Source organism: Crassostrea angulata, chromosome 3 (assembly GCF_025612915.1).
Source record: "Crassostrea angulata isolate pt1a10 chromosome 3, ASM2561291v2, whole genome shotgun sequence".
NCBI classification, from domain to species: domain Eukaryota; kingdom Metazoa; phylum Mollusca; class Bivalvia; order Ostreida; family Ostreidae; genus Magallana; species Magallana angulata.
The window spans coordinates 50,952,160-50,980,033 of NC_069113.1; the positions used below are offsets into that span (position 1 = coordinate 50,952,160).

General features: G+C 33.5%; 3 protein-coding genes across 3 annotated transcripts; 2 read left to right on the plus strand and 1 right to left on the minus strand.

Moving 5' to 3' along the window:
- Positions 1-2,250: 2,250 nt before the first annotated feature.
- LOC128175073 (sorbitol dehydrogenase-like) lies at positions 2,251-14,140 on the minus strand. The gene is made up of 9 exons (XM_052840483.1): positions 14,077-14,140; positions 13,755-13,788; positions 13,248-13,412; positions 8,119-8,278; positions 7,174-7,292; positions 6,999-7,064; positions 4,737-4,912; positions 3,517-3,638; positions 2,251-2,448 (listed from the first exon to the last, which is right to left on the minus strand). Exons 1-9 carry the CDS (start codon positions 14,122-14,124, stop codon positions 2,289-2,291), a joined length of 1,050 nt encoding a protein of 349 aa, XP_052696443.1. The 5' UTR covers positions 14,125-14,140; the 3' UTR covers positions 2,251-2,288.
- Positions 14,141-16,318: 2,178 nt separating this feature from the next.
- LOC128177782 (uncharacterized) lies at positions 16,319-21,291 on the plus strand. The gene is made up of 3 exons (XM_052844652.1): positions 16,319-16,693; positions 20,137-20,527; positions 20,789-21,291. The coding sequence occupies exons 1-3, from the start codon at positions 16,520-16,522 to the stop codon at positions 21,166-21,168; spliced, it is 945 nt and encodes a 314-aa protein (XP_052700612.1). The 5' UTR covers positions 16,319-16,519; the 3' UTR covers positions 21,169-21,291.
- Positions 21,292-21,937: 646 nt separating this feature from the next.
- Positions 21,938-27,520, plus strand: LOC128177931 (uncharacterized). The gene is made up of 2 exons (XM_052844852.1): positions 21,938-21,983; positions 23,391-27,520. Exons 1-2 carry the CDS (start codon positions 21,969-21,971, stop codon positions 27,348-27,350), a joined length of 3,975 nt encoding a protein of 1,324 aa, XP_052700812.1. The 5' UTR covers positions 21,938-21,968; the 3' UTR covers positions 27,351-27,520.
- Positions 27,521-27,874: the final 354 nt, after the last annotated feature.

The following is a 27,874-nucleotide window of genomic DNA, read 5'->3' on the forward strand; positions in this document are numbered from 1 at the left end:
TTTCTAAAGAGAAAATAATATTTTGCTTAAAATTGAAATATTTCTTCCATTTAATTTTAGAATTTTATTTCAAAAAATTAAGTATTTGCTACTGGGGGATCTTCAGAATTACTCTATTGAAATAAAAAAGGGATAAACTTTTAAAGCTATACCAAAATTGTGCAAAATCAACATTGCTGTTTAAACATATTTTACCTAAATAAAATCAAAATTAATAGTAAAATTATTTTGAGAAACGGTAAAAAGAATTCTCTTTCAAAAATATTGCAAATGTAATCCCTTTTCAAAGAAATTCATCTATATTCTTTTTCATAAAAAATTTTCATTAATATATATACTAAAATTATCTTTGAGCTTAGACAACCAAATTTTGAGTCTAAAAAAAATTATAATTGATAAATATTTCTATTTCAGTTTAATTTTACATTTATGACAAATTTGTATACATCATTAATAAAAATCGGATGAGCTATTCTAAATATATTTTTCCATTTTCTGAAGATTAGAAAGTAAGTTTCATGTTGTCATTTGTTATTTTTTTTTATAATCAGTAATATATTCAATATCATTTACAATATTCAGACGTAATTAAACGATAAAGTGATAAACGATCAAATTAACGATAAAGTGTTTACTTTTAGCGACCAATGTAACATGTAAAGTTTACACAATAAATGCAAATTTATGAGATTTCAATTTCTATAAATTTTTACATTCAACATAATCGTGACAATTTTTACCAAAATGAAAAATAAAATGGCATTGTTTAATATTTGAATATCAATATTTTTCTATGATGCAATAAATGAATAAAGGAATAATAATAAAAAAATATATACAAATATTGTTTGAAACACCGCATCATGTCGCGAATTAAAATTTAAAAAAAAATTAAATCTTGTTTAATATTCTTAGAAACAATATCTTTTCATATATCTTATCATATTCTTTTGTACTCTGAAAAAATATTGTGTTATTAGGGTTAAATCAAAACTAAATAGAGAAGCTAATACTGGGGAATAAAGTTCATTCTTTTGTCGGGTTACAAGTAAAAGTTACAAAGTTATATAATCACATTTCAATACTTTGTTTCCATCTATGATCACAATCTCTCATAAGCCTTTGATGTAGTTCACAAATAGAAATTTACTCTCATTTTAAGTGAAAATCTGCGGCTTCTTTCCTAACTGAACAGATTGTGTTTAGATCTTAAAGAAAACTTGTCTCAGAAATTATAATTTCTTTGAACATCGCCTGATATAAAAGAGTCCGTCGTTTATTAAAAGCCCTCATCGCATCTTTATCGATTTGAACACAAAATTAAAGAATGAAAGATTTAGTGGAACATATGCTCCTGAGTTGGTCTTTTTTCCACCTGTCTATTGGTATTGGTTTGGAAGGAGTCCCGTCAATGCGTTATGCACAATTACCTATTAAGTTGTACCGCTTATCAGCAGTATATATCTAAAATAATCTTGTCTTGTATTCAGCAAACTGTACCTATACAAGATCAGATAAGATCTTTCATAACATCAAACACATTCGAGAGGTTATTAAGGTATTGTAAAGAAAAATGGCTTTGACTAAATTTGTTGGACGCTTTAGTGATTGTAAAAAGCACAAAAGAGATTTCTAGATGCGAATCTCCACGTTGCGATACTAAAAACGTTTAATTTCTGTTAACCCCTCTCTTTTTGTATCGCTACCAATTACTTTTCCCCGATCTGATCGCTCGCCCAACCATATCCGGAATGTATTTATCAGACATAGGAAATGTACATAAAATGCTAACTTCTAAGAGCAAAGCACAAGAGCAACCGATACCCATTGCTAATCAGCAAAGATGGTACAGAGCAACTGCTTTCAAATATTTAAATCTTATCAACAAATCCACGCTTGAAATCATATCGAACCACGAATCTTTCAATGCAAGAACAATTAATTCTTTTAAATCTTTGGAAATTCAAATTAAATATTTTTTGGCTAGAAAGTCATTTCTATCGGACACCGGTTTCAGTTAAATTAATTCGCGTTTCCTTTTAACAAAAGACGTGTAAAAGTATCAACAATGAAGCCGCAAAACTAAAAATATGGTTTCTTTATCGTCTAATTACATTCAAAAATGAATTTGTTTCAGATGCACATCAGATTAAATCTTGCTATCTAATTTGCATCTCTTTGCAAGTGTCGTTTATGCTTGGCAAAGTATCAGAAAATTCCATATGTGTGAAAAAAATGATAAACAAATGCACCATGTAAAATATTTTTATCGCACTGAAAATTTGAAACTAATTCTGGCCACATTCAATAATAACTTTAACTGCTTTGGTGTCATGTGATGAAGCGGTTTCGAAGGCTTTAACAGAATCAGGCAGAGAGAAACGGTGGGATATTAGGGGCTTAACATCCACCACGCCCTTTGAGACAAGTTCTAAGGCAGTTGGGTAACTGAAAAAATTAAATAAATATTTCAGTCTTTGGATGCATCTTGCACTGAATTTCTGGTTATCTTTGGTATTTTATCAAACTTTATTTTTCTACAAATATGGCAACATGTTTACGATAAGAATTAGTCAAAACAGTCGTTTGCCCGGCTAATTAAGTGGTCATATAGGTTTCTAAAATTTCTATAAATATATATCACAATAGAACTATATTTCCACGAAACGACCTGAAATGATAATACTGATTTTTGAGAATGTCCACAATTTCATGGAGTGATGCTATAAGAGACCCTCGTTTTACTTTTGGCTTCTCGGGTACAATAACCGGATGGCAAATAAAGAAAAACTTTTCATGTTAAACTAAAATCATTAATAGATGAAAATTTATTTCAGTAGGGGAGAAAGTTATTATTATTATTAAAGTGCCAGGTGCAAGATTTTTATAAAATCAAGATATAAGTTGCTACAGGCTCATAGGACCTATACAAACCACGGGAAGCTATACAATTATAAACTTCTAAATATTTACATATTAGAATAGAAATAAGCGTACCATAATAAACATATCAAGTAAAAATTGTATACTTATCTTGAAAACTTAACATGTTAAAACTAAACATAAAAATGATTCTGTAACGATAATATACAGTCATTATCAAAAAATCTATCTATATCACATCAACTTTTTCAAAAATACTCGCTAATTGATAATATTTACTGGCGTTTACTGCTTCTCTGTGTAATAAACGGAACAGAAACTAATTTGTAGGATTAAAGACTACAACATGCTAAACTATTTAAGCGATAGAATAATTTTTGTCGGAACATTAAAAATGTACATAAATTTAGAAGACTGAAAACCTGAAAATCAAAGGAAACCGACGGTATCCACCTTATCTAAATCGTTAGACGATTAAATCCCAGAAAGGAAATATAAACAGGTAATTTGATTTTCTTCATATTACAAGATGTTTACTACAGATAAGTACTCTATCCGTCAATACATCTCTCTGTTTATGCAAATAAAACGCAACAATGACTTTGGGTGAGTGAAATTTAACAAATCGCTTACCAATTAGCATATCTAAATACTCCGGTGATATCTATCTCTTTCGTGAACGCCAAATTAAGGGGGAACTCTGCGTCGCCAGGGACCCTACCAACCATGACCAGGCAGCCACCGGGGAGCGTTGCCTGACAACACAAGTAAGACCAGATCTCACTTCAAAAACAACCAACCGAGAGAAAAATATATTAGAAAAGACAGGATTCAAATTTGATCATCCAGATCGCCTAGATTGGCGCGATATAAAGGGAGAACGCGCACTGAAACATGCTTTTTGGACTTTTATGTTTGCTGCTTTATGCCCATTGTTGGTGGAAGTTTTGACGCATTTTGCAGCAAACAACGTTAAAAATTATGCCACTGCTTCTCATTCTTTTCATAATTTCGTTTGTGAACAAATTATATAAAGATTAGTAGATTCTAAAACTAAAGAGTATTTATTATATGAATTCGATTGATTATTTATTTTTTCATAGGATAAAATTATGATATCTTGAAATTAAGCCCTGAATTTGAAATTATATGGTTCATCTTGAAATATGGCAAGACGCGTACGCGTAGAGGTTTTGATATCGTAAAATTAAATATAGAAAACAAAATAAAGAATCTGAATATCGCTGAATTTGTTTTAACTAATAAAAAATAATATTAGTACTATTTCAATATGCTAATGCAATCATAGGATATGATGTTTCAATAAATTTATAGTATTTACATTCATATAAATTAAATGAGTGAAATCTATATAACATGGTAATTTCTCCGTTCAGTTAACTTAGGCATAGATAAATTTGTAATGAAATTAATATTGATAATGCTGGAAAACAGTAAAACATTTACAATCAGTATTTGCAAAAAATGTATTTATATGCAGGATAACTATATCAATAAGATAAAAAGATTTAAAAATCTACACCAAAAATTTTAAGAATTTTTTTCATCTTAGTTTTTGAAGAAATTCGGACAGCTTATCGCGTTTTTGTATGAATCCGTCCTTACTAAAGAATGGAATTTCAGCGAACAAAGATAACGCATGCTTCAGTGACAGTCTTATTTTGTAAAGAACGAAAATTTCATTGTTAATATATTATGTAGGTGACATTCCTCAAGTTTTTTCTGATGTGGCTATTTAACGTATAGATGTTATTTCACGTAAAAAAAAGGTTGTATGTAGCATCTTTGTAAAATATTATGAAATATCATTGACTAATTGTTTCACATCTTACGTATATTCCTGTTGAAAATCCAAAGTTAGTACCACTGCACTCAATAGTTACGTCAGGATGATCACCGAGGATTTCCGATATATTTGTGGCCAGTTGTTCGGGTTTCTCGGAGGACACCCTGATTGTAAAGTCAGCCCCAAGAGACTTTGCTAAGGCCAGTCTTGTCTCGTCGATATCTTTGAAATATGCAGAATATTTCAACAAACAAAACAATATATAAGACTTGGAAATACTTGGAATTATTAAATAAAAGTAAAAATCACATATGACATAAAAACATATTATCAAATAAAGGACTAGAAGTTATATTTTCTGCTGTTTAATTCGCTGAAATGTTTAAAAAAGAAAATGGTTCAAAAAACAAAACAGGGGCTAATTTATTACTATCCTTTTTACAGAGTCGGTCCCCTTTTAGACATGTTATTTGATTTAGTACATATACCTGTGATTACGTGTTATTAGTACATGTACCTATAATGACTTGTTATTAGTGCAATACCTGTGATGTCTTGTTATTAGTACATGTACCCTTGATGTCTTGTTATTAGTACATGTACCTGTGATGACGTATTATTAGTTAATGTTCATGTGATGTAAGGGGCTATTTTATTACTATCTTTTTACAGAGTCGGTCCCTTTTTTGACATGTTACTTTATTTAGTACAGGTACCTGTGATGACGTGTTAATACACGTACCCGTGATGACGTGTTAGTACAGGTACCCGTGATGACGTGTTAGTACAGGTACCCGTGATGACGTGTTAGTACATGTACCTGTGATGACGTGTTATTAGTACATATAACTGTGATGACGTGTTTTTAGTTCATGTACCTGTGATGATGTACATGTACATTTCATGGCGTGCAATAAATACATGTACATGTATCTGTGATGACGTACCTTTGTTGGTGTGTTACAAGTACCTGTTTCTGTGATGACGTATTAATAGTACCTGTACCTGAAATGACGTGTTATTAGTACATAAACATGTAATTATGTGTTAGTAGTACATGTACCTGTGATGACGAGTTATTAGTACATGTACCTGTGATGATGAGTTATTAGTACATACACCTGTGATGACGTGTTATTAGTACATGTACCTGTGATGACGTGTCATTAGTACATGAACATGTAATGGCGTGTTATTAGTACATGAACATGTAATGGCGTGTTATTAGTACATGTACCTGTGATGACGTGTTATTAGCACATATACCTGTAATGACGTGTTATTAGTACATGTACCTGTGATGACCTGTTATTAGTACATGAACATGTAATGGCATGTTATTAGTACATGTACCTGTGATGACGTGTTATTAGCACATATACCTGTGATGACGTGTTATTAGTACATATACCTGTGATGACGTGTTATTAGTACATGTACCTGTGATGACGTGTTATTAGTACATGTACCTGTGATGACGTGTTATTAGTAAATGAACATGTAATGATGGGTTATTAGTACATGAACAGGTGATGACGTATTAATAGTACATATACTTGTGATGACGTGTAATAAGTACATATACCTGGGATGACGTTTAATAAGTACATGTAACTGTAATCACGTGTTATTAGTACATATACAAGTACCTGTGATGACGTATTTTTAGTTTATTTACCTGTGATGACGTGTAATTAGTACATATACCTGTGATTCCGTGTTTTAGTTCATGTACCTGTGATGACGTGTTATTAGTACATGTACCTGTGATGACGTGTTAGTACATGTACCTGTGATGACGTGTTATTAGTACATTTTTTTGTGTAATGTGTTATTAGTACATGTACCTGTGATGACGTGTTAATAGTTCATGTGCCTATGATGACGTGTTATTAGTACATTTTTTTGTGTAACATGTATTAGTACATGTACCTGTACCTGTGATGACGTGTCATTAGTACATGATCCTGTGATGACGTGTTATTAGTACATGTACCTTTAATGACGTGTCATTAGTACATCAACATGTAATGACGTGTTATTAGTACTTTTTTTGTGTAACGTGTTATTAGTACATTTTTTGGTGTAACGTGTTATTAGTACATGTACCTGTGATGACGTGTTACTACATGTGTAACTGTGATGACGTGTTATTAGTACATGTTATTAGTACATGTACCTGTGATGACGTGTTATAAGTACATGTACCTGTGATGATATGTTATTAGTACATGTTATTAGTACATGTACATGTGATGACGTGTTATTAGTACATGTACCTGTGATGACGTGTTATTAGTACATGTACCTGTGATCACTACAGTTGTGGCACCGTTTTGTTTCGCCACCATTAGTGTTAGAATTCCGACTGGACCTGTAGAAGAACAACCAAAGAGGGTGCATGGTCCCTGAATTTTACAATTACACTGTATATGTATTATCAGCTTTAATTAAAGCGATTTCATTCTTTATTTCAATCAAACCTGATCCACAGATAAGGAGTTTGGTTCCCAGCCCGACTTTGCCTTTACGACAACTGTAAACGGCCACAGCTAGAGGTTCCAGCATCGCACCTTCGTCATCAGTCACGTGATCCGGCAACCTGAAGAGTATAAAATTATCTAATTTTCTAACATATTTAGATCACGTCTCTCATTTTAGGATGGATCCACGTCGCAAAATGTAGTCACTGGATAAATGTTAAATGTTTGAACAAATTAAAGACAAAATGTGTCACCCTACCCTTTCGGGTTAAATGTAAAGGTGAGGCCACCAGTGCACGTGGACATATAAATGTGTAACAAATCCGAGTAAAACTGGGAAATTACAGTAAAATGTCTCCAGATTTACGCTTAATTTAACTGGCAAGTTACCATGATACCGATTTTCAAAAACCGTGTTCTTTATAACTAATATTGCAACATAACCTGCTTTTTTCAAGATTTAAGACGAAATATTTTAATAAAACCTTTAGTTAAAATTTGAAGACTGATATTTTCTTTTTAATAAAGTTTGTGAAATAAAGTTTTGCCGCTTTTAAACTGTAAAGACCCACATGAGTGTCTTTATGTTATAAATTTAGAACAACATAGGTCTACTAAAAGTTTGCGACGTTTTTAGTTCTAATTTTAATTCGTAATCAAGATGTGCTAAAACCAAGAATACTAGTAATCAAATGTGAATACAGTATACTTATTTTGAAATATGAAAAGGATTATTTTGACGATTTTATCTCTAATAATTTATCTAGAAATTACCTGAAACAAAAAAATCGCCATATTACAGAAAAAATTAAAACAAAACATATCTTTTCCTTGACGTCATATTGGCATTGACATACAAGGGTGACCAACTGTCAAATGCCGATGCCACCTTTAACCATTGAAATCATTTGATGATACATTTTGTATTTACATATCATGTTTTACCGGAAACAGAATTGTGCGGAATGCTTGTAAAGCCGACATAGGTTCCCGTCATCCGGCGGCGTTGCGCAGAAGAAGATGCGCGGACAAAGATTATAGCGCCCCGTCTTACACAGACGACATACTCCACAGGAAACGCCCGGCTCTATCGCCACTCGGTCCCCTGAAATGTAAACAATAAAAAATAACACTTAGGACAAGCCATAAAAAACCTAGGATTTTGAAAAATAAAAAAACGGTGTACATGTATTATAACTTCGATGAAATGAAAAGCATAGTCGTTCTTAATTTTTCGTCTGCTTTACATAAAACAACGTCTGATATACACAAAGTCTACATACATATATATTTTCATTAAAATTCCTACAAGTTTTTACCTTCGTTTACTTTTGATTTCCCATGTTTTGTACAACTTGTAGAATTACGCGGTGTGCAGAAACTATGGCATAATACGCATAAAACTGGGGGGGGGGGGGGGGGGGTCCTGGTTAAACGTACTCGTATACGTACACGTTTAAAAACTTAATCTCTCCAACAAGACTTTTTATGTGATAATTTTACTTTTTTCAAAATTTTAAAAGGATTCATTTGCCTTATTTACCCAAATTGTTCTAAACTGATACAATGTGTCAATGTAACATGAATTGCTACCTGGGATCTCATATCAAGTGTTATACTAGTATTAACCTTATGATAAGGAAAACTACACGGACGAAATAAGCGGTCGTTCGGAAATAATAATTTATTCGTTATTGATTTTATCTGAAAACCATGCAGGATTTTACATTGAATGTACACATATACAAGTTTGTACAAAGTAATATTCCCATTGCTGGAAAGCTGTGAAAAGAACCAAAATTAACGTGTTAATGGGTTATTAACCTTCTCAGAGTATAAAAATATTTTTTTAAAAATACTAAATTTCAATAACTTGAATGCTTTCATCACAATTGAAAATACGAAATTGTAAGGAAAAAAAGGGAGTTGATTTCTGTAGGAGTATCTTTTTAACCAATGGTTTTTACCCGTTTTTTTAACCTGTACGAAACAAAGTAATTGCCGACAGATTTATGTAAGTATGGAATTAAGAAAAAAGGAAAAATTAGCATACATTTTACCCCCCTCCCAGAATTAGATTACACTATTTTCAAACATTGGTTAACTGAGCCTGCATGCAAATTTGGTCTGATGCATATCTGTCAATAATTTGCAAAAGTTTGTTTTTAAAATGCTACAAGACCTATATGGTCTTGTTATGAATTTTAAAGCCTGTTAAATATTTTGATTTACATTCATTTTATGAATATCATTTGGTTTTTTTTTTTTCAAATATAAACTTCAAATACAAGTTATGCTTTCAGTAAAAACAGCAACAATCCAATTTTTTTTCTTCAAAGAACTATTTTATGTTGTGGATTTATTAATCAAATGAGTGCACAGATCCTCACCAACTCCAGTGCGAGTGATTGTTTAAATCAGTTGATTTAAAGATACAACTCCAATGGATTAGGATAAATCTACATATAATGCGATTGACTTTCGCGTTGGATACGCGCATGTGCATCAACCCAATAGGATCTTGGGTAGAAATCATGTCTAAAATAAGTAGGTACGCTGTATATGGTATCAAATAATGCAAAATGTGGCGTTTACTATATGATTGCTACATGTAGTATATACAAAATATAGGAATATTGTTGAAAACTTTTGAATGTGATTGATTTAACTCTACAATTTGCAACACTTTTTTTCAATTAATATATAAGTCTCTCAAGGCATATCGCTTTCACAAGAATAAAAAACATCTAACAAAGTAATTAAATATTTTCAATCCATTAAATAGATTTATTTAAATCATCAATTTATAAATCTCCCCCATACTTTAAAAAAACCCGATGCTACATTCCTGTTCTACCATTTTTTATGCAAGTATAGTACATTTACTTCTGGTATTCGTTATACATGCAGAAAAAAATCAATATAAAGCCCGAAATATGCTTGTGATATTTTCATGAATATTGTTCTAAATTAAAAAAAAAAAACAAGAAAAAAACCTTGAGAAACCACACTAGGGGTGAAAAATCTGCAGTAACTATCATGTTTAATTTATAGTTGCAGTTTCACTATACCTAGAGAATGGGTTTTATTCTCAATTATTTGTAAAAAAAAAAAAATGTCGGAGGGTAGGGGTCTATTATTGAAAAAAAGCTACGAGACAACACATGTTCCCTCGTCCCACACGGGGATTCGAACTCCAGACCCAGTTTTCCCTTCAACTATGATTAACAACGAGACCTAACGCCTCATAATTATATTATGACGTAATGGCTAAAAATGTCTATACTTTGTGGTTGGTTATCAATGATGTCAAAGTTTTCATTTATTTAATTGGTTGAAATGCAAATCAACGTAAGGGACATAACTCAATCTTTAAAAAGAGACAAACACCATCAACAGATATGCTGTTAATTTTCTATAGGGGTTTTTAAAGATTTTTTTTCTTCATAATGTTATCATTTTTAGATCATTTTTTTGTTTGCACATGTTGCAGAAATACGTTTTGAATTTGTTTTTAGAAACTGTTGAAAATTCTCTATATACATGTATTTCTATCATTTACATATATTTTCCAGCATATTTTGAAGAGCTTAGAAGACTGAATTTACAAAGATGGCATAACTTTTTAAAGTTTAAGCTTAACTTGTCCTAAATAATTTAAATATTTCACAAATATTTACGATTTCATACCTATAACATTTACAGTTTTTTTTCCAAAAATAATTAATTCTTGAACAACGCAAATATTGCATCCCCGATTTGAGCCACGTCACGGTATGTTCTTGGATTGTCAGTTCTCCACGGTCATAATTAATCTCTGATCTTAACGACTGTAAATATGTACACATTACATAAGTTGCTTCAAGTTTTTAGGTGAATTTATAGATGAATGTAAATTAATTGAATTATAATATCATTTTTTCTTATTAAAACCTAGCTTAGACTGTGTTGATTCAGCTGATAATAATCAGTCTGGTATCTAACCACCCCCCCCCTTCATAAAAACAATAAAAAAAAAAACAACAAAAACCAGATGGATGAATATATCATCTTTTTTCAACGTCACACCCAAAGGGGCATAACTCTAGGAATGTGACAAAACACGTGCCAGTTTAAGTTAGGTATTCAGGTCAATAGGACGGACGTCCCCTGGACTCCGTGTATGTTGATTAATAACCCTGCTAGTGTGGTATGCTCTTTAAGCATATTATGAACTTTTATATGTTTGCTAGTCGAAATGTTTTGGTCAACAGTTTAAAAATGAAGGAAAATAATACTGCTTTTACAACTAATTCTTTTTTTATCCGGAAGGGTAACGACACCGACACGTCGCCAGTTCAATGTACACGTGCTGTACACGTACATAGCTTGGCTAATCAGTTATTGAGAACTAGGCAGCATTTGTTTTTCAAAGTGAAATAATTATATACGAATCAAGAATACTGTATACCTATATATATATACGCATGTATTTTGAAATTCATAATATGTGCAAGAGTTTATACCGTGTTGAATTATTCATTTCAGTACAGATCATTTCTTCTGCATTCACCTTTTACAAGGTTCACCTAGTTGTGTCAAATGCGTTTGAAAAAAGATTAAATATTCTACACACCAATCATCGAAACACTCTCACGGTTTTGCAGGGTTTTCCCTGTATAATCTTAATACACTGCCACCACCCCCACCCCTACTACCCCAACCCCCACGATCAACCCCTCCTATCAGTTATTGTTTTCTTTTCCATCTCCAACCGCACCCTCGATTCAATAATTTAATTTTTTTATTTTCTGGTTAGAAAAAAACCCCCACAGGATTTATCCAGATTTGCCAAAGTCACATCTTCGACACATGCATCCCCATAACTGGGGAGCGGAGTGGACCGAAACCATTGGCTATGCCAAAGCCCTTGCGTCATAATAACCATACAAATCATGTGGAATAAATGAAATTGTGTTCTGTAGATGAAAAAGAAAAAAATATCCTTATTCATGAGAAAGTGAGATTTCGCAAATGCGGAAAAAAAGGTTTTCCATTTTACATTTATTACTAACAGCGTGCCAGTTTGCTTGTCAGGCCGTGTTAAAATTTTGTATGCTGATTATTATATTAATCACCCATTGGTTGTTCGATTTCTTTGATGTGAATGCTAATTTGAAAATCAAACAGAGAACCCAGAAACGCACTGACCAATGACATTACATGATGTTTTGGTAGTGAATATCAACACGTGGACAGTCCGCGACGTTCGTTAAACAAGTTAAAACGGCGGAGGACGTCTATTTCATTTGAATACATTGTCCATCTTCCCCTTTCTAGCTTTTTGTTACCGATATGAAAATGGATGAAACAGTATGTAACTGTTAGTACTCTATGCAGAAGACCCCGTCAAGGAGGTCCGAGTAAAATGGTGTAGGCATACTACTATAAATCACTTATTTCTAGGCATATATATTTAATACATTTAACAAACAACAAGTTTTGGACTGTCCACGTGTTGATATTCACTTCCAAAAAAAACCATGTAATGTCATTGGTCAGTGCGTTTCTGAGTTCTGTGCTTCATATGCAAATTAGTATTAACTTCAATGAAATCGAACAGTCAATCGATGAGTGATATGATAATCAGCGTACAAAATTTTAGCACGGCTCGACAAGCAAACTGACACGCTGTTAGTAACACGATAATACTAGCTCTTGGTAGCGACTGTAAATAAAGATTTCTGTTTGTCGATCTTATTATTGATATTATGACGTCCTTTTGTAATTTTAAATTATTTAAAGCATGTGTATTCTATGCAGGGAACGTTTAAAAAAAGAGAATGATTTAAACAAATGATTCAGACAGATGATTTACTGTTACAGCTTGCAACAACCGGAGTTTGGTGGCAGATTGATGGTTTAAATATCTTAAACTGTGACTTTTATAAAGTTATCAAAATCACTAAGCCGTTCATATTAATGCCCTCACACGATTGGTTGAATTATTGCCGTCTTTGTTTTCAGCTTACTGTTTTTTCATGCATTTAGAGTACACTCATAAACTAATCACTTCATGACATGCATGGCTGTACCTATTTTTAGATGTTTGACCCCGGATCCGACCTTGACGACCTTTCCGCTTCCCTCGTGGCCCATTATCATGGGCTTTTCCAGGCTGAACTTTCCACATTTTCCGTACTTCCAGTACTTTAGGTCTGACCCACAAATCCCCACCGAGCACATGGACAGCAGGACCTCTGGAAAGGAAAAACTCAGGAAGTTGTATAAACAAATATATGTAGATCTGATGAACCAATCCTAATTATTCATTCAATAAATTCGTAAATGTACACAATTATGCTTTAAATATGTTCTTACGATAAGATAATAAACATGTTGTTTTAAATATTTCCCCGTTTCTGGCATGGTTCATGACCATAAACATGTAATATATTGATTTGCGTTGAAAGAATAGGGTAGTTTTCTCTATCCTACATTCGATTTACTTTGACTTAAGGATTCTTGATTCCCTTGAATGCACTGCATGTACAAATATAAGAAGTACTTTTAACAGATAATCATAATTATAATCAATTTACCATTGTCTTTAATTTCAGGCACAGGAATCGATTCCTGAAAACAAAATTATGAATAATAGATATGATCAATAAGATAATTTAATATATAGATAACCATCATCATTATTTAACATTGTATCAAAATGACCCGGCCAAGATGATATGGAAACGAATTGTCCTATCACCGTACAACTACACCTGATACTGCACAATGGGATATCCCATTCTTTTAACGCCACAAGATAACTGATCTACGGGTAAAGCTCGGCGAAAACAAATTAATAAGGCGTTTTTTGGCTCAATGTCTCAAAGAAAAATGAAATTAATTGTTTTAAAATCTTACGACTCGCAAATCATTCGGCCCATGCAGTACAACAGCAATGTTCGCCATGACAGAAAAGATAATGAATTTAATGTCCTATATAGTTGACACCTTACCATCATATCAAATGTTAACGTTCAAATCTTCAAAGGGCCAAACGATGCTTTATAATTAACTAAAATGTACAGAATATTTACACGAGAAAATCAATAAAAAATATTAAATTGTTAATTTTAAAATTAAACTCTTAATCATTTCTTTTACTAAACGAATATAATACACTTAAACTGAGGCATGTACTATAAATAGATAAATGCATTGCATAATATATGTGTTCAAATGAATCGAAATGGACGAATATGATCTCTAAAGATAAACAGCGCCACACGCGTGCATGTAGTCGCTGAAATGTCGTGCATGAAGTTCCACGATGTCAATCTTCTCTGCTACAGTGCATGTATTACGTCATCAGAGGAATATTAAGCTAGCTCTCCATCATGTATTTTTTTAAAAATCCGTTTTTCATATGCAAAGTACAAACTATTTTTTACATGATTTGTTTTTCCATTCTAGGCCGCGAGTAATTTTGAATGTGTTTATAGCTAAATGCATGTTCACAATATGTATACTGAAGAGGGAAATTGTATAGATGTTGGAAGTCCCATTCTCAATGTCATGAAATAATCAAAAAGACCAGACGTATTTAGATGTAATGATGTGGTGTTAAAAATGATTTTTATAATTGCAGAAACGTGTTTTCTTAAATCATCAGGGTATATGTATAACCTGATCTGACGTGGAATCAGCAAATTTCTAATACGGTTTCTTTAAAATTGCGATAGAATTAGGGGGAACAAATGATAATCAAACATCCCTTTTACAGCGGGATAGTTAACAATATATCTGTCAGATTTACATTCTTTATAATTTAAAGATATGATAGTTTTAGTCGGTTAAAAAAGAAAAATTGAATTTTTAGCGTTGAAATTTGAATGTTATTCTACGTTATAGCTCTTCTTCACAAGGAGATTCATTTAGTCTAAAAATGACAATATACCATCATGCGCGGATCCAGAAAATTTTTCCAGGGGGGGTCCGAAGGATAATTGTGTTTGCCAGGGGGGGTCCGAGGCATATTTTCGTGATAATTTTACTATGTAAATTCAATAAATTTTCATTTTCCAGGGGGGGTCGGGACCCCCCCCCCCCGACCCCCCCCTCTAGATCCGCGCATGACCATCGAACCGTCTTAATTCATCAAAGCATCAATGTAAACTACAGTAGAAGAATCATTAACTTTGCTCCTGATGAAGTGCACAGCCTATAAAGTAATGGTCCCTGAGTGAGACAACGCTTACTTGTTAAAGTCACGTGGGAGATACATACCAGTCTGGTTACTCTTTTTGGACAAAGACAAGTCGTTACTAGAATTGCAGTGGCTGGACGCGATTTGAACCGACGACCTTTCGCACACAGATTAAGCAATTTATGTATACCCACGCCTACAATACACAGCATGATATATACATTGTGAACAATAGACAGACTGTGAGTCAGATATCTGAAACAGCTAGATTTTTATGAATGTAAGCAATTACTTGAAACTAGACTCATTGAGGTAAACTCCCTTCCCAGGGGACATTTTGATTCACTACCATACGGTTGAGTGGAACAACGGAATATCGGCATTCATAAAATTGCATCATATTTTAGTCGTGACGTTCAAATGTTTGATTAATCTACGTCACAGAATAGACAATTTTTCTAGTTCCCCCTTTAAAAAAGTAGCCAAAGTTAACTTGAGAGATCAAGTTATTGAGGGGGATTCTTTGGCAGTCTCGTCAATATTATAATGTTGATCGCAATGTATGTGGAAATTAATTGAAATAAATAAATAACATGTATGTTATGTTTATGCAAAAGGCTAAAGAATAATCTTGTTCTTTGTGAATCGAAGATAAAACATGGTCATTGAGGGACATATTATTCAATTTGACCATACAGTGTGAGATTTTGTTCGGAGAGTTGAAATAAATCAATCTATTTCCTCCGGAAATATTTTATTCATCCGTTACATGACACAATCATAAAGATTTAAGAAATTAACTTGTTTAAAAGAAAGTGAATTATGTTTCACGGGAGATCAAAGACGTCGGTTGTTGACATACCCCTGTGCAGTGCGCGACCTGTGTAGTGACGTTTGACCGTTGAGGTGGTTGGGCAGAAATTGATTACCCTCCACCGACCCAACACCTTCAGAGACGTTTACGGCAGGTCGGAAACAAATGGCGTAACATCACCGACAGGGATTTCTGACCCCAAAAAAGGACCTCGGCCATTGTATAAAGAAACCTTATACCCTGCAGTTGCTTAGCTTTGCCTTTGTAATTATCTTCCTTTATTTTGCAAATTTATTTAAATATCGTCTGTTTCCGATGATTGCACAAAGCCGCTGTCTTCCATCATGCAGTGTACGTGTACGCTTTGGATTTCGGTTGTCGTGATAATTTGCGGCATTCCTTGGGTTTGCGGACATGGATATCTGATGGAACCACCCCAGAGATCCTCTCTTTGGAGGCACGGATTTGGGGGTCAGGAGAATTATAACGACAACGGACTGAACTGTGGTGGAATGAAGGTAATTGGACTTTAAAAATAGAAGTACGTACAAGACTTATTACTACTAGTGGACATATGTAATTAGGTAATTACAAAGGTAATTGGTACAGAATATTTCCTCATGCACTCTGGGTTTAAAACGCATGATAGTAATTTTAGTAAGTGTTAATTTTTTCTTGTGTATTGGAGCCAACGCGATAGAGTTTATATGAAATTTAGAATTTTGTCTTGTGCATTGGAGATAAGCGTTTATAATATCAAGAATTTAAAGATAAGTGTTAATTATAACAAAAACTGTATTTTTTACTTACATGTACATGTGGGGTATTGAGTTAACCATTAGTAAGAGAACAAGTCATGATTACCATTTTTCCTCCACTACATATATAGCCATAATAAGCAGTATTATTCATCTTACTTTCGTGTATTAGAGAAACACTAAATTTAAAGTTGTATTTATACATGTTATAAGATTGTATGTATTAGTTGTGTGTAACTTGTAACCTTAGATAAAGGCTTACATAGGCTCCCCAATCCAATTATGTGTAATACATGTATGTTCAAATCGAATCATTATTATTTGTTACAGACGAACTCAAGTGTAAAACCTACAGTGTTTGTGTTTTTGAAATAAAATGCAATATAACCGTTACATGTATAAGGCAAATGGAAAAAAATATGAAGTCATCAATTGATTTGAGTTATCATTCAATGCTTAATGTATCAAGTCGTCGATTTCATTTAGTTTTCTCTCTATTAATCTGCAGTCTTGATAATCCTAAACTTGATATTTTACTTCGATTACACTTAAAATTCGTTTTTGCTACAATTCACATACGTGTAGAATTGTGTGACGGTCAATAATTGTCAGTCTTTCGTTAATTCCTGATAGGTGTAATTACTTATTACTTTTCGAAAACGTGAGAAATAATGTATGTGTACCAATTAGTAAAAACATCGCACATTTTATGAAAGCAATATCGATTAAAAAAATAAAATAGCACCATTACCCCTACCCCCCCCCCTCCTCCGGACTTTTTCTCTCAAATACAAGGGTAGTATAGATGAACATACCAAATGAAGTCCATTTTCTAGTTAATTTATTGGCTTTGGTGAGGATATAAATAAAGATAAATAGAATTAATACAAAAAGAAGAAGTCCACGGAATATAAAGTACCTCCATGACCGTGCCTATAGTTTACTTCTATACCGTGGAATTAACCCCGTGCCTTCTGAATTAATTATCTTCATGTTGTTGATTGATGTATACATTAGATGCTCTGTCAAACCGTCCACTAAATGCGCTCCAGGAAAGACGCACAATGGACTATTTTTATTTGACCAGTTATATATAGTGTGTGAACATGTAAATTGAAGAAGGAAGATGAAATGTAGTTACCACTCCCATCTGTTTATATAGAAATTGTTACTCCCATTAGCTATCGTTTAGCTTGGGCAAACAGTTAATGATTATTACATCTTATAATTTTCTTAAAGAGGACTAATTATAAATGGCATTTATAAATTACGGCTTTAATTGAGATATTTTAATTCAAGGCTGCTTTAAGGGATAACTTGACCGACAAACAGTTTCTATCGAAGTTAATTGCGTGTGAAAATCTGTCAAATTTGTACCCCGAGTATTTTTACCCTTCGTGCATTACATTAATATGCCTTATAAAACTTGATTGATTGAACATTGAGAAAGCAATTATAAAATTTGACTTAAGACTATTGTTTTCGTAGTCTTTGGATAGAACAAGATCAGTTTAAGCTGCTTGGTCAGATTTTATATCAAATCTTTAAACGATGAATTTTCTTAGTATGTTTATGATAATAGGCATTGCAGTAATTTTCCCGACCGGTCAATTAATCATCAATCTGGGGGCGAAACCAAACGATTCCCTTTCCTAAACATGCCCATGATGCATTTGCTTTAAAAAAAATTGGAGTTTTTTTTGTGTGTTCCAATAACAGAAATTATTTTCATTTCCTCTGAATACGACTATTTTAAAAGAAGACCGTTTCTGCTGGTGTAACTAGGTGAAAGTCTATAACTTTGTAAGATAGCTGTTTTTATGGAAAATTATTTAATACTGATATTTAGCAAAAAAATTGACCAAGCAGCTTTAACTAGATCTTTATTGATCTACTATAGTTACATGTACAGCTGTACATAAAAGGACCAAAGCCACATTTGAAAAAACAGGAGAAAGGACTAGTCACGAACTGGTTTGGTTCCTCTGGAATGCCAATAATTTGCACCTTAAGCATGCACACACAACATGATGTAATCCTATTTGAATTCATTTGATTTGAGAGCTGCGCAATTAAAGCAAAAATGAATCCTTCATAATTAGATAAAACCAACAAAATTAAACCCATACACACTACAAAAGATCAAAAACGTACAGGCTACCGAGAAAAGCAGAAGAATCAAATATTGTTTATTTTAACCTTCTTTTTTACTTTTTAATAGACGTTTTCACATATTTTGTCTTTAAAAATCAGAAATCGTGGCAAGTTCCTTTCTTGGTTGCCTAGTTGTGGTTAGATCCATCAGTCATGGCAGGCGATCAGATAGTTGATGGTTTATTATAGTACATTCTCCACGGTTTATCCTGTGTGGTTAAAATGAAATTGAATGTACACTAGACTACATTTTGATTGGTCAAAATAATCTAACTTAACATTGTATAGCAAAATGCATAAACATATTACCTTAAACTAAACTTTAAAATGTAGCAAAAGCTGAAAGCATTATTCCTAGATGGTACATCATATAATGTTTGTAGCTAAGATAAGAGAATATCTGCTAGAAAAATAATATCCAAACTTTGCCTTAACTTTGCATGAGCTATCTGAAAAGAATCAAATCAACAAGTTAACGTTTTCTGTTGACATACATGTACATTTTTACGCATGTCGTGCAGCTTAAATATAACGCTTTCTGTGTGGTTTAGTGAGAATTTAACAAGAGAATTATAATTATACAGTAATATAGTAAATTTTACATGCCATAGAAAGAATACTTCATGTTTGTAATAGCAACCGTCTGAAGACTTTATTTATAGTCAAAATTTATCTTATAGTATGGTCTACCAGTAAAATTGTTAACGACTTGCCTGCATGTATGCATGTCTCTAAATGTCTCCATTTTAATAAAGGACCAAGAGTGTGTGGGGGGGGGGGGGGGCGGACCCTTACCCCCAGAAACTTCATTCCTATAAAATTAATCAAAAATAGGCATCGGACACCCCTCCCAATTATTCCGCCCATGTTGTACATGTATGTTTGACTACTTCGAATTCGACATTTTTTACAACACAATGCGTTTTGGGACAGTTGCCTTGTGTTTTAAATTACCAGTATTCGTAATTTATTTTTTACAGTATTAATTATTAAAATTTTCCGAAACAAACACTGTTTGTAGATTATTCAATGTGGACTTCTATTTTCAGAGACAGTGGACTCAAAACGGAGGAAAGTGTGGCATCTGCGGGGACGCCTACGATCTACCCCCACCCCGTCCAAACGAGGACGGAGGGGTATACGGTAGAGGGATTATCATGAGGACATATCGCTCCGGTGACGTCATAGACGCCGTTGTAAACCTGACGGCCAATCATTTGGGGTGGATTGAATTCAGACTTTGTCCCCATGATAAGTATGACCAAACCGTTACTCAAGAGTGTCTAGATAAAAATGTGTTACGGATTATGCGCAGCAGTATAAGCAAGAAAAGTACCAAAAGACTGTATGTTAAAAAGTCGCATCTTATTTCAATGAAACTAAAATTACCACACAACCTTTCCTGCAGAAAATGTGTCCTTCAGTGGAAATATAATGCAGGTAATATATTCTGTATGTTTAAAAATTTGTACTGATTTCATTGTCCTATTTATTACATAAAAAATTTGTTACAAATTTCAATATTAAATTGGCCTCTCCAACTACGAAACCACAAAGTTATCATTTGCAAAGAATTGTGCATTGAATTTAAATCAGTTTTTTTGTTTGTGAAAAATTCGACAGCCTTGTTCAGACTTAACAAAATTTTGGAAATGATTTTATCTTCATGACAATGTGTTAATAACTTTATTTGATATTTAGGTAACAGTTGGGGCTGTGACGACAGTGGTTGTGGCATTGGGTTTGGTCAACAGGAGCAATTCTATAACTGTGCCGACATTAGCATCTTACAAAATGTCAAAATCATTCAGAGAGACTCTTCTGAAGAATCGTCGGAAGAAACAACGCCAACCAGGGGTAAAGCATCGAAAAAAGAAATCAGTGAGTCGTCAGATGACGACAAAAGCTTCATTGCGAAATACGAACTAAAAGGTGAAGCCGGAAGTGTATTGGAAGTGGTTACAGAAAAAACTGAACTAAAGTGTAAGCCAACCAAGCGTTGGCGCACTGTTTCAGGAATGAAAAAGTGGTGTTTACAAACTTGTCCAAAATGTCCGTCAACTCATTGTATATGTAAATAAGAAATATTTGTAGCAGATGCATGTGACTACAATGTAAACATATGTAGCAGATACATGCAAATTAATGTAAGGCTTAAATTAAAGTTATTATTCCAATATGTATGCAATAAAAATCAAACTATATGTGTAAACGAGACATTCATTTGGTTTTTTTAGACTGTGCGTGCAACTAGAGAGTATCGATACGTTTTTCAGTCCATTTTGTAATTAATGTTTTCATTTTTTTAAATTAAATTCATTGATAAAGAATTTAAAAATTATCAAAAGGTAAATCACTCTAAACTGTCATTCATTGGCCCATTCATCATATTTATACACGATACGTTAAAAATAAAAAATTGTTACTCGTATCAGAAAACACAGGCGTTGAAAACAGGTTGTGATTTTAGAAATCTATGGTTAATTTTAACTCAAAATTAAAATTCCGAGCTAATAATAATTACAAAACCATCATGATTTTTTATTCATAAACATTTACGTACATTAAAATTCATTAAAACATTATTAAGGATTCAGGTCAAATGATCACTTTTCTTAAGAATTGCCTGTAATGCCAATCAAAATCTAAAAACAGAGTCTCTCGAGATCTTTCATCTCAGTTTTCCTCCCTCTAATAATATCTAATTATGGCAAATAAGAATTAATTAGCTTAACCAATAATGATCTGACCACAAACAGAAAGCTTTCCTTCTGGCCTCATTAGTATGTAAGTCAGCTGTCAGGCAGGGAATTTGAACCAGTGACAATCGCAGTCAGGAGGATTTGTTGATCTGACTGCAGACTCTGCTGACCGTTCCAGGATGCCGAGCGACAAGGTATGTACTACTCTATACATCCCCAAAAAATTGTCTTAGAAATATTTCTTTCATTCGTCTAATGGAATTTGAATCGTTTACGCAGAAGTGAGTATTGCAAACCGTTCTCTTGGATTTATTATTATCAATTTATTATAAAGTGCTACTAATTTGAATTGTGATCTGTGTGCTTCTTTTTTTTTTGGTTAAACAATGTTTGTTCATCGAATGGTCTACGGTGATAAATTGATCCATATCTACATCAAACTTATTTGAACAAAATGTAAAACTAGTTTTTGAGTAAAAATTTAAAGAAACAACGCCACACACTTTGTAAAATTAGTAATAATGATATTTTGTATTCCTTATTTATTAAAAATGAACAACAAATTATGAGTTTAAAAAAGAATCTAGACAACGTTATTAATTAAATTGTGAAGTTCTAATTAATCTTCTCGACATTTTACTTACATTTGTATGAAATTCAGTCTGAGATATCATAATTATAACAATATAATCAGATTTAGTAGATTTAGTCTTAACAGATTTTAAGACTGTAAATTTCTTTTTATGACTGTAAAATATACCCGTCATCTAAGTGAGTAAATAAAACTTTCATTTTAATTTTTCACTTTATTAACCTCGTTTAAAAAAAATGTACAAGAAACCGTTTTCTTTCATTCTTAAATAATTTAGGTTTTTGACACAAGTTTTACCCTCCATCACCTGCTCTTGTGTGTATGAGTGGAGATTTTAAGGATACGCGCATGTACATGCAAGGGCTCAAGTGATGCTAATAAAATTAAATCTGGATTTTTAAAACGCAGTTTTAAAACGAATTTTACATAAATAGGATACTGTAGTACCATTTATTAATTTTTAAAAGCGTTTAGTTGCATTTATATTCTATATAAAAGTTAAAAAATGGTAATCTTAAATATTAGTATGGAAGTTAACAATGATCACGTCGATCACTAAACTTAAGGCAGTTCATTTCAGGTGCACAATACCCCAAAACATTTTTTTTCAAATTAAGTTTAAAAACTATTAAAAATAATTCCATGGTTTATTACACATGCAAATTATTATCCATGCAAAAATAATCATCTGTTACTAAGAATAGGTCTTTATATCGGATTTATATTCAAGATATGACAATCAATTGTCAGAGAGGTCAAGCACTCCTGTCAGTGTGATTAAAGGCTTTAAATCATTCAATATAATTAACTTGTTTTAATTAAAAGAGTCATAATTTGATCGACTCTAAGAAAATTAAGATATACACCCACATGCTTTTCAACAATGAACAATTTCGGTGAGAAAACATCACTTAATATTCATCCAATGTATTAAAAGATGTTGTTTCCACTCATATACGTTAATTAATTTTTAGACACTTACATTATACATTTTTTTTTACATTTGTAGATGAGCGCCCTGGTAACCTTTGTCTTGCTGGTCTCAGTCTTCATAAATGGCGTCTCGACAAAATCACCAGTGACGTCATCAGACAACGACACAGCTGTAGATGATTCTACAGTCCAAGAAAACAAAACTTCAATCGATATACATATAAAGGAGTTGCCAATTCCTGAACAACACTCAGAAAACAGTTCCGTAAACATTGAAAATTCATCGATTCTCAACGTTTCGAAGTCATTCATTGTCAATGAAAGCAGGGATAAGTTAGACACTGAGGATATGATTGATAACGAACTGCTTGTAGGAAGGATTAAAAGCAAAGATGACATGAAAAAGAGGACTCTCCGACTGAAACAAATACGGAAAATTCTAAAACATATTTCCAAATCAACAAATATTTTACAGAAAAATAACACAAATGGACATGAAAATATGACTGCAGAAGAAAATATCATGGATGTTTCAAAAGCTATTTTGCGTAATATTCTTACAAAATACGTACAATATAAGGAGCTTGAAAACAATGCGACGGAAACGAATAATGAGACATTAACAATGGAGAATTATGATGATAATTCTACAGTCCGAACTGAAGGCAAAAACACTTCTAATGTGTTAGTAAATTTCATTCGTTTATTTGAGTCCGACAACCCAGTAGTCCGCGAAAGAATAGGTAACTACGATGATGATGCAGACGACGATAATGATGATGATACCGATGACGACGATGATGATGATACCGATGATATCATTCAACTTGTTGAAAAGATAGAAACTGTAGAGAATAGAGAGGACAACGACTATGATATATCGGATTTTATAATCAATATGTTGGGAGGAGCTCATAACAACGATTGGGACCTTAACCCGGACAATGACTTAGAATCAAGGATAGATTATCCTCTTGATGGTATAACAAATTTTAACAACGAAAAACAGGCCCTGACCACTGATGTGGTACAAGATCACATACATAGTCCTAATTATGTTCCCCATATTGAACATCCAAACACTGATGCTAGTGCCGGGAACTTAGCAAACGGCAAGATGGAAAACTTACTCTGGAAGGACTTTTTCAGTTTTGAAATTCCAGACAAAGTTACCAAAAAACCGAACAATGTTCCAGATGGGAATAGCCCTAAGATGGTAGCTAACACGCACTTTCACAAAAAACCTGCCATTGATGGTAAATACGATTACGAAGAAGAGGATGATAGCTGGGAAAGTTATGAGGACTACAATTACCCCGAGGAAACATACACCGATTACATTGATGAATATGACGTTCAAGTCCCAAAGATTGGAAAAAGTAAAACAGTTGTACCCCACGTAATTGAAACAAACAAACTTTATCCCGCTCACTCCTCGCTTAGTGGTAACCTATTTGATCATAACATAAATCAAAGGAATTTTCACCGCCAGCAAGTTTATGATTATGTCGATGAAAGCAGAGAAACACCGTTGACAAGTGCATGGAATAACAATTACATCGGCCTAGGAAATGGGAAGCAAAATGGTCACACGAATTCACACCAGAAAACCTTCTATTCTTTACACTCAGGGATTGATAAAGAGTCTAGTGAAGAATATGACGACAACATGATCGTAGATGCCATGCTGCCTCATTTAAAAATCGGAAAACCATCAAATAAGAAAACAACTACATTTGTTGATAGACTTAGTCTATTCAGCAGAGATAAAAAGTACTCATCTGATCATGATGACGACAGCACAAGCCATGATATTGAGCGCGAGGAAAGTGACAAAGTTCCTGTTGGAATAAAACGTTTGTTTCACAATAAAAAAATGAAAATACATTCAGGTTCACAAAGCTCTGATTCATCGTCATATTCATCGGAGAAAGTTTCATCTTCATCTGAAGTCGACAGCATTAGCAGTGAAGAACAACTTCATTACAAGAGTCGCACTAGGAAAGGTTCAGACAGCAGATTAAATTCTTATAGCAAAGAAGATCATTCATATTCATCAGAGAGTTCGCTACCAGATCGGATTACAAGTTTGTTTCACAATAAGAAATCGAGAGTTTATTTGGGATCACACAGCTCCGACTCATCGTCATATTCATCTGAACAACTTTCGTCTTCATCAGAGGAAATTGACAGCATGAGTAGTAGTGAGGAACAATCACATCTTCTGCGTCGTGCCAGAAAGGGATCAAGTTCCCATTCTAGCAGCACAGAATCTCAATCACATTCATCAGAGAGTTCTTTATCTCTCAGCGACGAAATCTCTTCTTCTTACGAAGATTACAGCACTGAACACGCCAAGAAGTATTCGAAAGAAAAATTTTATTGGCCTCATCAGATGAATAGAGGGGGATCTTCTGGAACATCCGAATCTATAAGTGATGAATACAGTTCAGAATCTTTCAGCAATGAAAACTTTTCATCCTCTGATGAAGATAGCTTAAGCAGTAGCAGCGAAGAACGCGTTCCAGTTGTAAAAGATGAATCAAGGTTTGTGCATATTCATAAACCAAAAAGCCATGTAAAGCCTTTTAATCATTATTATACATTCTTCAAAACTCGTGATTGGAAAAGATTGGATGAAAACAGATACGTGGAAGAGAGTAGAGCATACCACAGAAAACACTTCGATGATGATGACAATATTAACGAGGTCACAACCCCCCTACCAAAAGTAAATGTGGAACAATTGTATGTTAGTAAAGTAAAACAGGACGTTCCAAAACGTCCTCCGCAACCATTTGTACTGCTCCAAAGAACTGCAATAGTTCGAACGACGCCACCTCCTCCTCCGACACCTTACATTCCAGTACCGACCCAACCACCTCCTCCTCCGACACCTTACATTCCAGTACCAACCCAACCACCTCCTCCTCCGACACCTTACATTCCAGTACCGACCCAACCACCTCAACCTCCGACACCTTACATTCCAGTACCGACCCAACCACCTCCTACCCCGACACCTTACATTCCAGTACCGACCCAACCACCTCCTCCCCCGACACCTTACATTCCAATACAAGTAACCAGACCTCCGCCACCAGCACCTCCTGTTGTCAATAGAATACAAATTTTGAAAACTGTTGTGCCACGATACCAACCACCACCGCCACCACCTCAACCACGGCCGGTACCTAAAATACACATAGTCAGAACTAGATTTACCACGCATAGACCAATAACAACACCACCACCACCGCCGCCTCCACAATTTCGTCCTATACCAAGAGTGCAGCTACTTAGAGTTCCTGTGTATCCAACCCCTGCTCCAAGGCCAACACCAATACCTACCCCAAAACCCACACCAAAACCTAACTACTTGCAATGGCTACCAATCATTTATAACAAAATAATGAATTTCAGAAAAGAGAACAAGCCAAAACCTAAACCCGTTCAGCCAAAGAAGCCGACGTCATATGATATTTTACAAAATGAAATAATGCAGATTGACGTACAGAAGGCTTGGACCAATAGCTATCAAAGTAATGTAAAGAAAGGTTCTTACGCTAAAAGTTCCTACAAAAAGCCAAATACTTATAGCAGTGGATATCAGAATTTGTCATATAAGAAACCAACGTATGGAAGATATGGCAATGCATATTCGAAAACTCAACCTCAAAGAAGTTACGGAAAGTATGGTCGGGCATATGCTCAAAATTCATTCCAAAAAACAAGGACTGGCTACGGATACAAAAATAACGAGAGAACTGGTTATTTTAACAGGCTTTACAGAAAGAAATATTCTCCAAAATTATCGAGATTTAATGTACCTTATCAGATATCGAATTCAAACAGACACTATCGATCAAATGCATACGGACAGTTGCATAAACATCCTGGACATTCTGCAAAAGAAGATTGTGATACAAATGGTGTGCCTAGAAATATACATTTCTCAGCAAACAAAAACATTAATGCATATTCTGGTTCAAGCATGAACCGATTCCATCCGACATTTAACAAATGGAAGTATTAAGTGTTGATTTTTAATTAATTGTAACGATTGCCTTTTTTGTCGTACCCTATATGAATCATTCTGTTTTAAATTGGATTGTTATTTTTTTGTATGTTTATATAATATATTAAACTTTATTTATTAGTTGATGTCAATTTCTGGGTTGTTTTTTTTAATTTCATTATTAAAATGAAAAGTATATCAACACTTTTGGTCTACAAATAACACAGGTCAGGAAAATAAGAGATCGGACTTATCAAGAAGTCCATGCCAAGCTCTCTATTAACCTGTAAACATTTGTGTTATATAATCACAAAAAGAAAATAAACCGCTTTATTTTGTGTGATAATTAACATCTAATGTGCTTTTTTAGATGAAACTGAAATTGTATTGGAAAATTAATAACATTAAAGCGTCATGAGAAAGCATCCTTACGTTTGCTACAACGACCGTAAAATAAAAAGAAGGCATTGTCATCATCGCCTATGAAATAATCTCAAGAAATGGCGTTTTGTTTGTTACCATTACACCTAATATTTTAATTT

Excerpts from the sequence above, each read along its gene's own strand:
- LOC128177782 (XM_052844652.1), top strand. The coding sequence starts at position 16,520 with ATGCAGTGTACGTGTACGCTTTGGATTTCGGTTGTCGTGATAATTTGC. Across the intron at positions 16,694-20,136 it reads TGAACTGTGGTGGAATGAAG|AGACAGTGGACTCAAAACGG; the intron begins GTAATTGGACTT and ends TTCTATTTTCAG. Across the intron at positions 20,528-20,788 it reads TCAGTGGAAATATAATGCAG|GTAACAGTTGGGGCTGTGAC; the intron begins GTAATATATTCT and ends TTTGATATTTAG.
- LOC128175073 (XM_052840483.1), bottom strand. The coding sequence starts at position 14,124 with ATGGCGAACATTGCTGTTGTACTGCATGGGCCGAATGATTTGCGAGTC. Across the intron at positions 13,413-13,754 it reads GCCTGAAATTAAAGACAATG|AGGTCCTGCTGTCCATGTGC; the intron begins GTAAATTGATTA and ends TTTCCTTTCCAG. Across the intron at positions 2,449-3,516 it reads GTATTTAGATATGCTAATTG|TTACCCAACTGCCTTAGAAC; the intron begins GTAAGCGATTTG and ends TAATTTTTTCAG.